This window comes from Falco biarmicus, chromosome 17 (genome assembly GCF_023638135.1).
Source record: "Falco biarmicus isolate bFalBia1 chromosome 17, bFalBia1.pri, whole genome shotgun sequence".
NCBI lineage: Eukaryota > Metazoa > Chordata > Aves > Falconiformes > Falconidae > Falco > Falco biarmicus.
The window spans coordinates 3,825,236-3,838,354 of NC_079304.1; the positions used below are offsets into that span (position 1 = coordinate 3,825,236).

Consider the following 13,119-nt stretch of genomic DNA (forward strand, 5'->3'; position numbering starts at 1 on the left):
ACAGATGATTTAGAATAGGCTAGGTGCAGTTTAGAAATATGTAAAATCTAGAAACCACTCTAGCTACTGTCTTGTGAGAAAGCAACACTAGCACACGAAAGCAGTTTGCAATCACTACAGCATTATTATACTGTACCACAGAACCCAAATAACTTTTGCAGAGTATGCAAACTATAAGGTTAACTGAAATTCAGCATCCGTAATAAAATATGAACATTGAAAGTAGGTAGAACTAAAAATTACATAAATCCTAGTAAAGATACAATTGCTTACACACACCTACCTTTAGCCTACAGGGATCTCGTACCCAGGTGTTTCCTTTACACCTGAAAACAAGATGGAAAAAGAAAGTATTAGTGCTAATTTCTTTTTCAAAAGCTTTTAAAAATTGTATCAGCTGGCAAATGTTTAGCTGCTGGTAGTGTGAAGATTCATTCATAGATGCTTGTTGATGCATAAAGTTTGGTTTGTGGGACCACATCCAATATCCCTGCAGACCTCCACATTATACTTCAAACTTTTATTTTTTTATTCATTTCTGTATACTAGACAGCCTTGACTTTGCCTGATACAAATAGAAAATGGTCTGAGTCCCAAGGAACTGAAAGCAAACTGTAAACAATCAGTATTGCAATGCAAAGAAAAAAAAAGATTTTAAATTACATTTCAATTTCTTATTTGCTTAAATACATAACTTTTCCTATTAATGTTTATACTGTCCCAAGGTATAATATGTTTGTTTGATGGATTTGTAATGTTTTTATTACATGACTGTTCTCATACCATCAGTGAAAAACTGTCAGTATTTTGGTTTTAGAACTACATAAAAATAAGACTAATGAAGGCACTTGTAGAAAAGATAGCGGACAACAGACCATTCTCATCTCAGTCCAGGACAGCTGAAAAACAGCCAGTAAAGAAAAATAAAATCAGAATACAGGATCCTTTTACATGTGCCAGCAGACAGAGCCAAGAACAAGGAAGCCTTACACATACAAGGAGACTTTTAAGTGGTATAATACCTTCACTTTGAAAAAGATGAGTGTCTTGCAGAGGTTTATTGCCTTTTTTTCTCATTTTACCAATGTATATTCTTATTTGGAGCCTAAAATGCATTCTACCTAGTGAATTTTTTACTCAAATCTGATTTTTTTCACTAAATACCTTGTATGGTGCATTACTGCAAAAACTTTGAAAAATGGGTAAGAGCCATTCTTAGCAGACAAGACCACTGGATCATAAGTAGCTACAGTGAGCCAGGAAATGAAGAATTATTTGATGAAAATACAGCACCACAGAACCTATACTTTCTACCTCCCCAGTAGCTGTCAGGAAAGGTTTAAGAGTCTTACAACAATCTGCACATTCCATGAACTGAACACAACACACTGACACAACAGAGGTCCTGTAAACACCTTCAGAAACAAACCAGATGCTTTTGTGACAGCAGTTAGCTATGTTTGAAGTGTTAATTCACCAGAACTTTGTGCTCTGCAGAAGAGGAGCCAAATCCCTTACCACAAGGTGCACAAGCATTCTTTACCATTAGTAGTGCTCGTTACTCTCCCTCTTTTCGTGTTCCTGTCCATAAAAACACCAAAGCGTTGGGTGGGAGGATATCCAGGAGCCCAGCTCTTTTTCAAAACGGGATAGTCTTCAACACTAGATCAGGTCAGCCACTTGAGACTTCACCTCTCTGAGTTCCAAAACCTTCAAGGATGGAAATTCTGTAACATCCCTAAATAACCTGTTCCAGTGCTGCACGCCAGGTGAAGGCCCATTCCAGCAGCACAGCCATCAGTAACAGGTATACTGCTGGGAAGATGCTCCCTCACCCTCTGCAATTGTACTCTCATGCTGTGCTGCTATAATTTCATCCTTCGTTTTGCTTCCCTTAACCTCACATTTCTGAAGTTATAAAAAAACACAGTCACAGTGTCACAAAAACATAAAGATTTTGTACATACTCGTTTCAGCACATAATTTAGGAATCATTACTTTAATCGCTGCAAAAGTGACAGATCTTTGCTGTACTAAACTTGCTTTTAGAAATGATTGGAAGCCTCTGACCTTCCAGTACTTCCTCAAAAATACAGCTCTGCAGCTTTAAAATCCGCCTGCGCTCGCTCTCCCCTCACTGCAGGCAGTGAAGGCTCTGCAGCAGCCGGCTCACCCTATCAATAGGGTTCGGTTAGCCAAGGGGGAGGATGGGAGGAGAATGGAACTGTCCCGGCTCCTCAATGAGACCAGGGCAAAGTATGAAACGCTCATCACCAGAAATCAGATAAAGACCGTCACCTCAGCAAGGACCCAGGTAATGACTTCATACAGACATACACCTTCCAGAGTAAGGAGACAATCCCTGTCTATACAGTTCCTCCCTCAGCCTCTATGAGGTACAGTATTTCCTTTTCAATGCAGCATATTATTGGGGAGGGATTTTGATTTTACTGCAGTAAGATGTGAACTGAAAGATACGGAAATAGATTTTGTCTAAGGTATGAGATTCACACTAAACGAATGCTGTGTAAGTCATCTGGATGTTTTTCTGTACCTGCAACAGTGATATTGTTGTGATTGAAAAAATGATGACATATGCTGTAACATGGTAACCTCTAGCACCATTTAGTTATCCCAGAGGAAAAGTGAATCTTAAAAATCAAAGGCAGTGTAAATAATCCATATATATATATATATATACAGAAAGCTTTACCATTTTTAGCACCTATATTAAAGAAAACTGTACCTTTTTAGGAACTATTTTATATTGTTCACAGTAAAACTATGTTAAACTCTTCAAATACATTTTTTTCTTTCATACAGATTGATTAAATGTTAACACACAATGCTACTATTATAGACTGACATACAAAACATCTCTAAAACCCAAGTGAACCTTGAAATAAAATGGCAAAACGATTTTCAGCTATCAAATGTCAAGAAATTCAGGGTGAAAATTAGGTATTGTATCACCTTATTGTACTTCTTGGGTATTGCAGAAATGCTGGAGGTTTATTTTAACCACAGGCCAGGCTGCTGCTGCAGTCTGGCTGGTCTACACAGTAATCCAGTGACACACAGCAGCTACAAACTAGATAATTAAGCCAAGTTTATATTTGTGTTTGGCACAAAGCAGCCAATGTATATCTATATATTCCTGTCACATAAATTCTGCAATACCCAGGCAAAAAAAGGGTAGGCAAAGAATATTGACTGTTCACTTGTGCATTAGCCAAATTTAGATTTTTCATCAAAATGATGGCATGGTAAAATTACAATACATCAGTATGTTACAGGGGGGGGAAAGGAATGTATTTTACTCGCTTCATAAGACCTGAATTAAAGAGTTCATTTTCTTAGAGTTGATGGCATCCTAAGAACCTACATAAAGCAGTAAAATATGCAAAAGAGCATGTATTGTTTCAAGGGCTTATGGCATCCTCACCACTTGCAGTAAAACTCAGAAGCAAAAAAGAAAAATAACTTTCAGAAGTAAAACAAACATTCTGGAAGTTAAATGCATGAACATATTATCTAAATAAAAGACGAGCTCAAATCTAAAATGATCCCACACATGCTCAGGACTGGCTTAAATGAACTACTTTTAATTGGATTTTAAAAAAGACAACCCCCCACATTTTCTTGCAAATACAATACAGTGCTTTTTGACTATTTACTTTTTTCCTAAGAATAAGCTTCAGCCTTAAGGATGGCAGATTATCTCAAATAATATTTTAGATCGGGATTAAGCTTAGAACAGGCACCTCATTTCTGACTTTTAACACCCGGGTGACAGCATATACTCAGAAAACAAATCAATATTTTCCTTCCTGTGATAAGTAAATCTTAAAAGTTAAGAGGACAAGGAAAAGTTGTAGATTTGGATCAGGTTGCTGTTCATATTTAAATGAATGAAGGTACTTGCTCTCAAATGACAATCTGAAATCTAATCAATGACTAGATCAGGCAAAAACAATTACAGCAATTGTCAATTGTGATATACTCATGCACCCACTCCAAAGGGCTATCTCTCTATAAAACTGTTCTTAGAAATCAAAAATACATTAAAAACCTTATTCAAACCTGGAAGCTTGAACTAACTGCAGTTCCTCTTATTTCCATGAAGTTAAGCCCATTTACTCTAGCGGTGAATAAGGTCACAACACAACTGGTTAATTTGTATGGGAACTCCTCTACAAGAAATATGTTAGTGATAAAGATGCAGCCAACTACTTCCCATCAAACACAGCAGGATAATCGCTTCCCATCTACACGGTACATAAAATTTAGCAAATTTATATGACTCTCAAAAAATTCCAACTAGATATTTTGTGTATCGATTTCATTTTCACTATTTGAATATTTTTAAGATTGTTATCTTTTTTATATCTCCTGTAGCTAGAAGAAGATACAATTAAAAGAATGGACAAAGATGCAGAAGCATTAAAGGCAGCCAGAGCAGAACTCTGTGAAGCGAGACGGCAGTGGCACCATATGCAGATCGAAATTGAATCTCTCCATGCTGTGGTAAGCATCGTAAAATGAAATTTGAAATATCCTGGAAAAAAAATAATCTTTTTCTTGATGTAAACTATTCCACAATTCAGTTGATATAACAATAACATCCACTATACAGCCGAAATACCACACACAGAGAAATGCATGGACTTTCAGCTCAGTGCACAGAGCACTCACAACAAGCAGTAACCCAGTTGTTTGCTCACATTTAAGAGTATCACACATTCCGATTCAGGATCTGCCATGCAATATACACATCTTTTCGTGTTTTCACACCTGCCAAACATATATTTGCATGATACTCCCTCATCAAGTTCCTGGTCATTCTACCTAACCAATTCACATCAGGTTTAGAACTTTTTTTGAATATGTGGATGAAGCTTATATTTTAATTAATGATAAAATATGTTAGCAATTTACTGAATTCAGTAATATAATAAGCCACAACAGCACACAGACCATTCAGTTTTCATACAGTACTGAGCTGGATATCATTTTAACCATACAGGTAAAATCAGGAATGTGTAAAATGAATGGTAGTGGATTGCTGGTACAACAAAAGGCTACATTTTTTTATCCTATCTTGAATTATTACAGATCTTACCAGAAAATTTCTCAGCAAAATTATTATATTAAAAGCTTTACTCCTGTTCCTAAAGAATATTCTTAAAAGAACTATGTATAAAAATACACAGCTTGTTAATTAAAAGTATGTATGACATCTCAATGCATATACTTTCCAAATCTTAAAATATGAGTTAAATTTAACAGGAAAAGGGTTTGGAACGTTCATTACGTGCCACAGAGCAGCAGTACCACATGCAACTACAAAATTTAGAAGCTGAGATTGAATGCTTAGAGAAAGAGCTACTGGAAGTGAGAAGAGGTATTGAGAAACAGCTTCAAGAGCATGAAATTCTCCTGAACACAAGGATGAAACTGGAAGAGGAGATAGCAACATACCGCAGCCTGCTTGAGCAAGAAGAGAACAGGTATTTGTTTAGAAAAAAAGTACTCAAATTTGTCTTCCATTTCAGAAGTTCTCATTAAAATATTCATCAGAATTGTAAATACATGAACCAATCATTAAAAAATTACAGTATAAAAATCCTTAAAAATGGTTTCATTGTAACTTCACTGATTCCACGCTTCCTCGAGCTCAGAGCATCTGCACAATGCGTTGCAGATGACAGCACGCTTACTGCACCCGCGCTTGAGGCACTGCACATTGGTGTAGACTTTGTACGCCATGAGCTGCCTGTTTGTCTCAGACCGTTGATGAAGCAAGTCCATACGCACAACATGCTGGGAGAGGAGTTCACATCTCGGCACACGACAGATGTCCATTTGCACGTGGAATTCACGCTACTCAGGATCATTCGAAGTGTGTTAAGGCACATAATAGGATGCTATTTAAGAACATACCTTCTACTGACATTGTGCTTTGGTGGTAACTCCTCATGTCTGCCCTCTCCCTGGTACAGAAATGCCAGTATTTTGAAATGTAGACATAAGAGAGGCAGCTATACAAATGTAAACAACAAGGAGGATACAGAAAAGGCAAAATACCACCTCCTGCACTCAGCACTGGCATCTTAACAAAACCAAGCACGTGATTCTGAACTCTTTCAGTGGAACATTGCCTCCCTCAGTCCTTTCTACAAAAAATAGAGAGCTTCAGTCCAGGCACCTCAGATATTTGCATAAGATGATTCCAAACAAGGGAGTCAGTTTCAGATTTAACACTTCTAACTCTGAAAATACACCCAATTCAGTACTAATAAAATTAAGTAACTCTTCCTAGCACACAATAAACTGACTAAAAACTGTCCAAAAATATGGTTCTCATATTTTTAAATTTTTGATAGCTGCTCATAAGACAAGTTTTGGATTAAAGTAATTCAATATTACTTGATGACAGCAAGAATTTTTATTTTTGCAGGTTTCGTTGCTCTATACCTGACCAGGAGGATGACAAAAAGCCTACCACCAGCAAGACTGCCTTTACACTGCCTTCAGGTGAGTTTTTAGACACTTTCCCCTTAGGGGACTATGGCCCTACAGGAGGTTCCTAACTTGATCTTGTTCCAGTGCAGCAGGAGGAAAAATACTTCCAGGTCCCGTGTCCTGACCTTACTCTTCTGAATGCCCATTATACCTGCATTTTCTTTTACAGACAGTGTAAAGCAGCATGAAACTGAGAAGGTGGAACTGATGACAAAGCAAGCAATCCTAGATGGAAATATTATGAAGGAAAGCGCTGAAGCTCATGGCACTGTACAGTAAGATAAACATGAATTTAACAAAATAACAATTGACAGTAAATGGTAGCATTACATTTCAGTAGCTTTGAGCTTTCCTTTATTTAGTATCTGTTATATCATGCCCATACAGCCAAGAAGCTGCAGACTAACAGTGAGCATTCTTGAAGGTATATTGAATAGCATGTTTTAACAATACATTAAATTTTAAAGTTCTTTTTATTAGCATTTGCTTCATAAGCAAACAATATCATGATGATGCTTCTGATTTGTAATTTCTGTTTCTGTTAAGAATGAAACTATGAATAATTCATCTAGTTAAGGCTGAAAGCAAAGGAGCCCATACCATGTTTGCAAAGTTCCTCTGGGGCATATTTATGCACATAAATTCAGGCTTGGCTGCTCTAACTTGCTATTTGGAAACTCCTACGTTTCACCAATTACCAAACAGGGAATGGAGAGCTTGGCTCCTAAGTAGGCATGTGAAAGTCTGTTACTATGTATTATTCACCTTAAATTACTTTAATAGTATTGGATTGCCTCGTTGTTTTTTTTTCTCTCCTGCTGCTCTTTTTAAAACAAACTGTAGTGTACTGTTTTACTAATACTTAACTGTCATCAGTTGTTGAAAACATGTAGAAATTCGGACTAAAAATTAATGCCATCATATAGTCCACCCTATACACTGCATACCTGCATCTTATTTTCATACAGCAGCTCTGTTGCCCTCACACAGTCAGATTTGCAGGGGGTTGCTTGGCTGGGTACAGTTTACCTAAGTAAGTCTCCAGAGTTGGACTTTTAGACCTGGATCCTGACACATGCTCAGAGGATTACATCAACAGGATTTGCGCACCAAAGTAATACTGAATCAGCTGGGGTTTTAATTCCCCATATTTTACTTCTGCCCTTTTTTCCTTTTTTTTTTAAATTTACTGTATATCTACATTCTGATGTCTATAACGAGAATTTTCTCCTCCCTATTCTGAAGGCTTTCAGTTGCTGGAATTCTGCCCTGCCCACTGTAGTAAGGAGGCTTCTTGCAAAGTTTTTGAGCTTGGATTCCAAACTTTCTCCTTGGAAACAAATTGTCTGATGTGTTTGGAGCAGTGGTTTTGTATCCATGTCTCCTTAAAAGTACAAGAACAAGAATATAATGAACCCTCGCCTGTTAGTTAGCTTTTCTGGAGAATGAACCTGTGAAAAAAAATGAAAAATTCTCGTGTCTTGGTACCCATCTAAAATAACTTGACACTTTATTATGCAAGGTCTCTCTACATTTTAAAAGCAGCCCTGAAGATAGATAACTCATATTGCCTAAATGATTATAAATATTGTTGCTTTATTGTTTCAGGACAGAAAAAGTGGATGAAGTCATTAAAGAATGGGAAGGGTCTTTCTTTAAGGACAACCCTCGCTTAAGGAAAAAATCAGTTTCACTGCGCTTTGATCTCCACCTAGCAGCAACAGAGGAAGGATGTTTACACACTAAGAAGAAAACTCTTCCTAACATTGAAGTCAGGCTGGTAATGAGGAGATCTTGCAGTATTCCTTCTATCAAACCTTAACCTACAGCAAATTAACCCAAAGTTCATCTCCAATGGGCTCTGGAAATAAACTGTAGATGGACTTACAAGGCTATCTTGTTACCACAATGAAATCTTACTAAGTACTTTGATTAATACAATAAACACACACAAGTCTTTTAAAAGAAAGGGAGAAGAGCAAGGGAGTTAAAATTCCAAGAAATCTAACTTCTACTAGTTTTATACTCTGGGTGCAGCCCTTTAATTTTCTCATTATTGTTGTTTTGTAGAATTTCACCAAATATTGCAAAAATTAAACTGTAACTTTATACTTTGACATATTCTGCCTTTTAAAAAAGAACTTGTTTTCTCTTTCTGGAAATGACAAATGCATATTTCATGCTATTATTCAGTATTGCATACATATAATGACTGATGAATCCTTCTAATAATTTATATCACAACTGTCATAATTCCCGAAATATAATTTAAAATAACACTTTCTAACAGAAAAATTACAAAGATGCTCTTAAAATACATAAACTATTAGCAAAGAATTTTCTTTTTAAAGTGGCTGTATTTTTAAATTATTTTTTTTTGCAACAACTGAGCAAAAATGTCTTTCCCTCACATAATTATACACACATTTTTAAAACTGTTGTTACAAACCAGTAATATTTTAGCCATACTCTTCCTCTAATTTTGAAGCAGTAATTTCCAATGAAAAAATCATTCATGCTCTTATGTGTCCACACATAACTGTACTACAACTTTCTTAGCCGCAGCAACTAAAATTATACTTCTTACTTGTTCAAACAAAAGGTGTCAACTAACCATTTTAATGCTGTTATTTAATTAATTTTGTTTATTATATCAGTGTGAATTAATTTTTTTCAACAAATTAATCTCCTGACAAATATTATAGGTTATGCTCTCACTATTATGCCAGGGTACAACCATTATTCCTTCAAACTAAATGGACAAATAAGGGCTACATATTCAAAGTAAAATTCTACCATACTCATTAAGCATCCCCCACTACTACTTAAAGTAGCTATGGGCAAATACAAAGTACAGTAGATGATGTTGCATCAGTACACAGAAAAAACTTAAGACATACTGCTTCATAACATTATGAGATAAATTTCAAACAAAAATTCAAACAAGATTGTATGAGGGCAAGGATGATTATGAGGATTTTTAAGAGGCATGGATGTCACAAACTCGCCAAAATCACTGGGATTGCAGGAGCTCAGAATCTAGGAGAACCATGTACTGTACTTGCTGGAGTCACAGCAGCATGTAAAAGATTAAGTGTCAGTATTTGCCTTATTACTTATGGCATGTGTTACAAAAACTGATACTACAAATTCTTTCAGTGTTAATTTATGGTTCTATCTTTTGTTAATGGTAAGAACAATGCATTTATATTGCCCACCGTTCTATATCTACTGTATTAAGCTGACTAATTATCATTAACCTTAATACTGATCTGGTGTTGTTAATACTTGAGTATTTGGCATCCTGAATGTATTAGCCTGCTCTAGTATTTTTACTATGCAGCTTTTTTTTGTGTGCTTATACTCTGTAAATTTACAATACTTGAATTTAAACTAAGTTTTAATTGCTTCAAGGCACTTTAAGCAGGGATACGAATTTACCAAAGTAAATGACATTACTACAATAAAAAAGTATTAAAATTGAGTTTGCCCATGCATATTTTTTTGTTTTAATGTGTATACCTTAAAAGGAAAGACATAACAGAGAAATACAAAATAAAAGTTGTAGATAAAATCTGTAACACTGCAACCAAGTGTTCTTTAAAGGTCTCCTCTACAATTAGAAAGGCACAGATTCCCCAAGAATCTATATCATGACATGTGAGCGTCCTCCTGCTACAAAATTACTCTTTTTCTGGTAAATCCAGTAACCCTGACTAGATCTAAAGTCCTTTGTTCCAAGTACTGTACAAGGAAGAAGACAGCATTTGGCACACATAGTTTACAATCTAAAAGATAAGCTGACAGGCAAAGATAAATAGCAAGGAAATATGTAACAGAAACCTAGCTTATTAACTTCAGAACTGCTTAGACAGACTTCCTCATGCAGGAAGAGCTTGCACAGGCATATAAAAATTAGTATACAAATACATGGAAGGTACCGCCATCTCTACAGTAAACAATAATGGAATCATCTTACTCACAGACACATTTTTTTCTTTAACTGGGGGTGTTTGGCTTATCCTCAGACCTCCTCTAGGTAACTCCAGATTTACTTTTTTTTCCCCCTAATGATAGAAACCTCATGGAGCATAGTAAAGAACACATACCTGACTTCACCTTGCTATACAACCTCCATATTATTTTAGAATAGAAAAATTACTGTGTATCTACAGTAAACATTGTCTGGGATGCTAAGTAAATAGAAAAAAAAAATTACTTTCTGCATATACATTATTTCATCCAACCAGTATCTGACCTCAAGGTTCTTGCAGCCATCTCCTGGCCTCAACGACAGCACAAGCACATCCTGAGCTGTCCTGTGATGAGAAATTTATTCCACACACAAAAGCTGTCATTGTTTAACATTGGACTTGCCTTCTCATGAAATATACAGCTGCTGCTTGAAGTTTGAAACAACTGGTATAAACCCAGTTACACTATTTTAAGACCATGAAACCCGATGGATGCTCTAAGGGAAAAAAATAGACTGCAGTTTAATAGCTGTTTCTGTTAACACAAACATTCTATAAGCAGCCCACTCTTGCCTGCTCAGGGCTATTTTCTTCACGTGGGACCTACTGACACTGACTTCATTAGCTGCATTAAGAACTGCTGCTACTCTAGACCTGGTTCAGGTGTGCATCCTGGTTTTAACTGTTTTCTCCCCTTACAGAACATAGCTATCTTTTGTGTTATTCACAAATTCCACCTCTTCAAATGTAAAGAGCTTACTCTTCTGTTCTTAAACTACTTGCACTTCCAGTAGTGTCAGGCATAGAAAAAAATATTCACAATAAAACCTCACCCTGATTTTACATCATTTTAAAGCTTAATTTAAAAACCATTAACACTGAAGCTTGATAATATGACAAAGAATTCTTCACTTCTGTGCTGCTAATTTGTATCAGCTGAGCTACTGCCTTGTAATACCTGCAAATGTCTGATGTAAAAACAAGTTTCATTGTCTCAACCTACTTTACAGTGAATATATGTCTGCATTACAAAGCTTATGAAATTGCTGCTAATTAAAACAGTTGGATAAGAGCCAACTATTTAGAGCCCCCTGGTTAGCACGATGCAGTATAAACAGCCCTATTAAATCAGTAACACTACTTATGTGATACTGTATATTAAAAGGTGTACACAGGCAAAATCTTTCACTATCACAGCATGGAAATTAGATAGTGAAGTAAAAAAACCTTCATAAACCAAAGTAAGGAAAACATTGCTGGCTTCAAAAATACACAATGATTCAGAACTATTATCATGGAAAGTGAGTATCAGTAAATGTACTTGAACATCATAATAAGTGTTTCAAAGGCTGCACAAATTTAGAATTTATTTTAAAACTAACAACATTAAATGCATTTTAACACTATCAACAAACCCAAGTTATTAATAAACTAGAGATGAATGAATGAAGCGGTCAAAACCAGAGGAAAAAACAGGTTATTTTTCACCTCTTAACAAGTATTTTCTCACCTTCTCTTTACAAATATTCTGCACAGGTGGAACTGGTAGACTAAAGAGACATATTTGGCTGGTTGACTGAGGAATCTTTTCAATTCTTACTTTAATTATCATACGGAAGTCATAGGTTATTCTGCTGCATGTCAACAGGCTTCCATTGTGGCCACAGACAGCACACTATAGGCAGATGAGAGCAGTGTTCTTGTCTCTATACTTGATCCTAAAAATATGGTTGATTTAAGAACGAAAGCAAAAAGGCCCAAAACGTAGGCATCAAGAAGAAATGGGCCTGACTTGCAGCAACCCGGTATCATATTCAGTTTTCCTTTTCACCTTCTGCTGTATTTTTAGGTTTGGTTGGTATCATCTGTTTGGCTTTCCTTCAGCTGCCACATTCACCAGCTCCACCAAAATCCTCCTTTATGGATGTCTAGAAATCAGCCCTATTAGCTGTGTGACAGAATTTCAATGCCAAACTTTAAGTTTTCATATTTAATTCAGTCACATTAACAATTTTCACTGTAAAAAAAACAAAAACAAAAACAAAAAACACTCCTGTGCTGAATGCTGGGATCTGAAATTCTTCATCTTCCTCACACAATCAGAGCCATATGGTGTAATGTAGTTTGTATTTGCAAGCTTTTTACCTCTGTGTATGATACCTTCAGAAATTTCTGCAAGAAATTGTTCTGGGTAATTCCACTGCTTCCAGTCTATTCTGTAATTCACAATCCCCTGTACTCAGCAGCTAGCTGTCCCAAGTCTGACTTAGTTCAAAATTATAAACTACACAGATTTATAAACTAGGATCTCTCCCATAGCCCATATGACCAGCATGCCTTCACACCACTGCACAGGCTTCCCCTAGGCCGCCTTCTGTTCACACCTTTCATCGACGCACTGGCATCCTCCCACCTTTCCTCATGGCACGGCAAGCACGACCAGACGGAGGGCCACATCCTGCTGAACCTTTTCTGAAGGGATGCCATTCCCAAACCACTATTTCAGCACCTCACCTCACCCCTTACACAGACGCAGGGCTCCCCACAGGGCCGTTCACCTGACCTTAGCGCCTGTCTTTATGGGGTTAGTCGCACATTACACCACAGCGTTTCTCCAGCC

At 36.5% G+C, this 13,119-nt stretch overlaps 1 protein-coding gene across 2 annotated transcripts; it reads left to right on the top strand.

Annotated features, from left to right (window-relative positions):
* Positions 1-2,191: 2,191 nt before the first annotated feature.
* Positions 2,192-8,780, top strand: KRT222 (keratin 222). Of its 2 annotated transcripts, none has more exons than XM_056362279.1 (6): positions 2,192-2,314; positions 4,399-4,527; positions 5,290-5,510; positions 6,461-6,537; positions 6,695-6,800; positions 8,134-8,775. In XM_056362279.1, the coding sequence occupies exons 1-6, from the start codon at positions 2,219-2,221 to the stop codon at positions 8,345-8,347; spliced, it is 843 nt and encodes a 280-aa protein (XP_056218254.1). In that variant the 5' UTR covers positions 2,192-2,218; the 3' UTR covers positions 8,348-8,775. The 2 variants fall into 2 exon arrangements, with proteins under 2 accessions (XP_056218254.1, XP_056218255.1); XM_056362280.1 differs by having other exon boundaries at positions 2,200-2,396; positions 8,134-8,780.
* Positions 8,781-13,119: the final 4,339 nt, after the last annotated feature.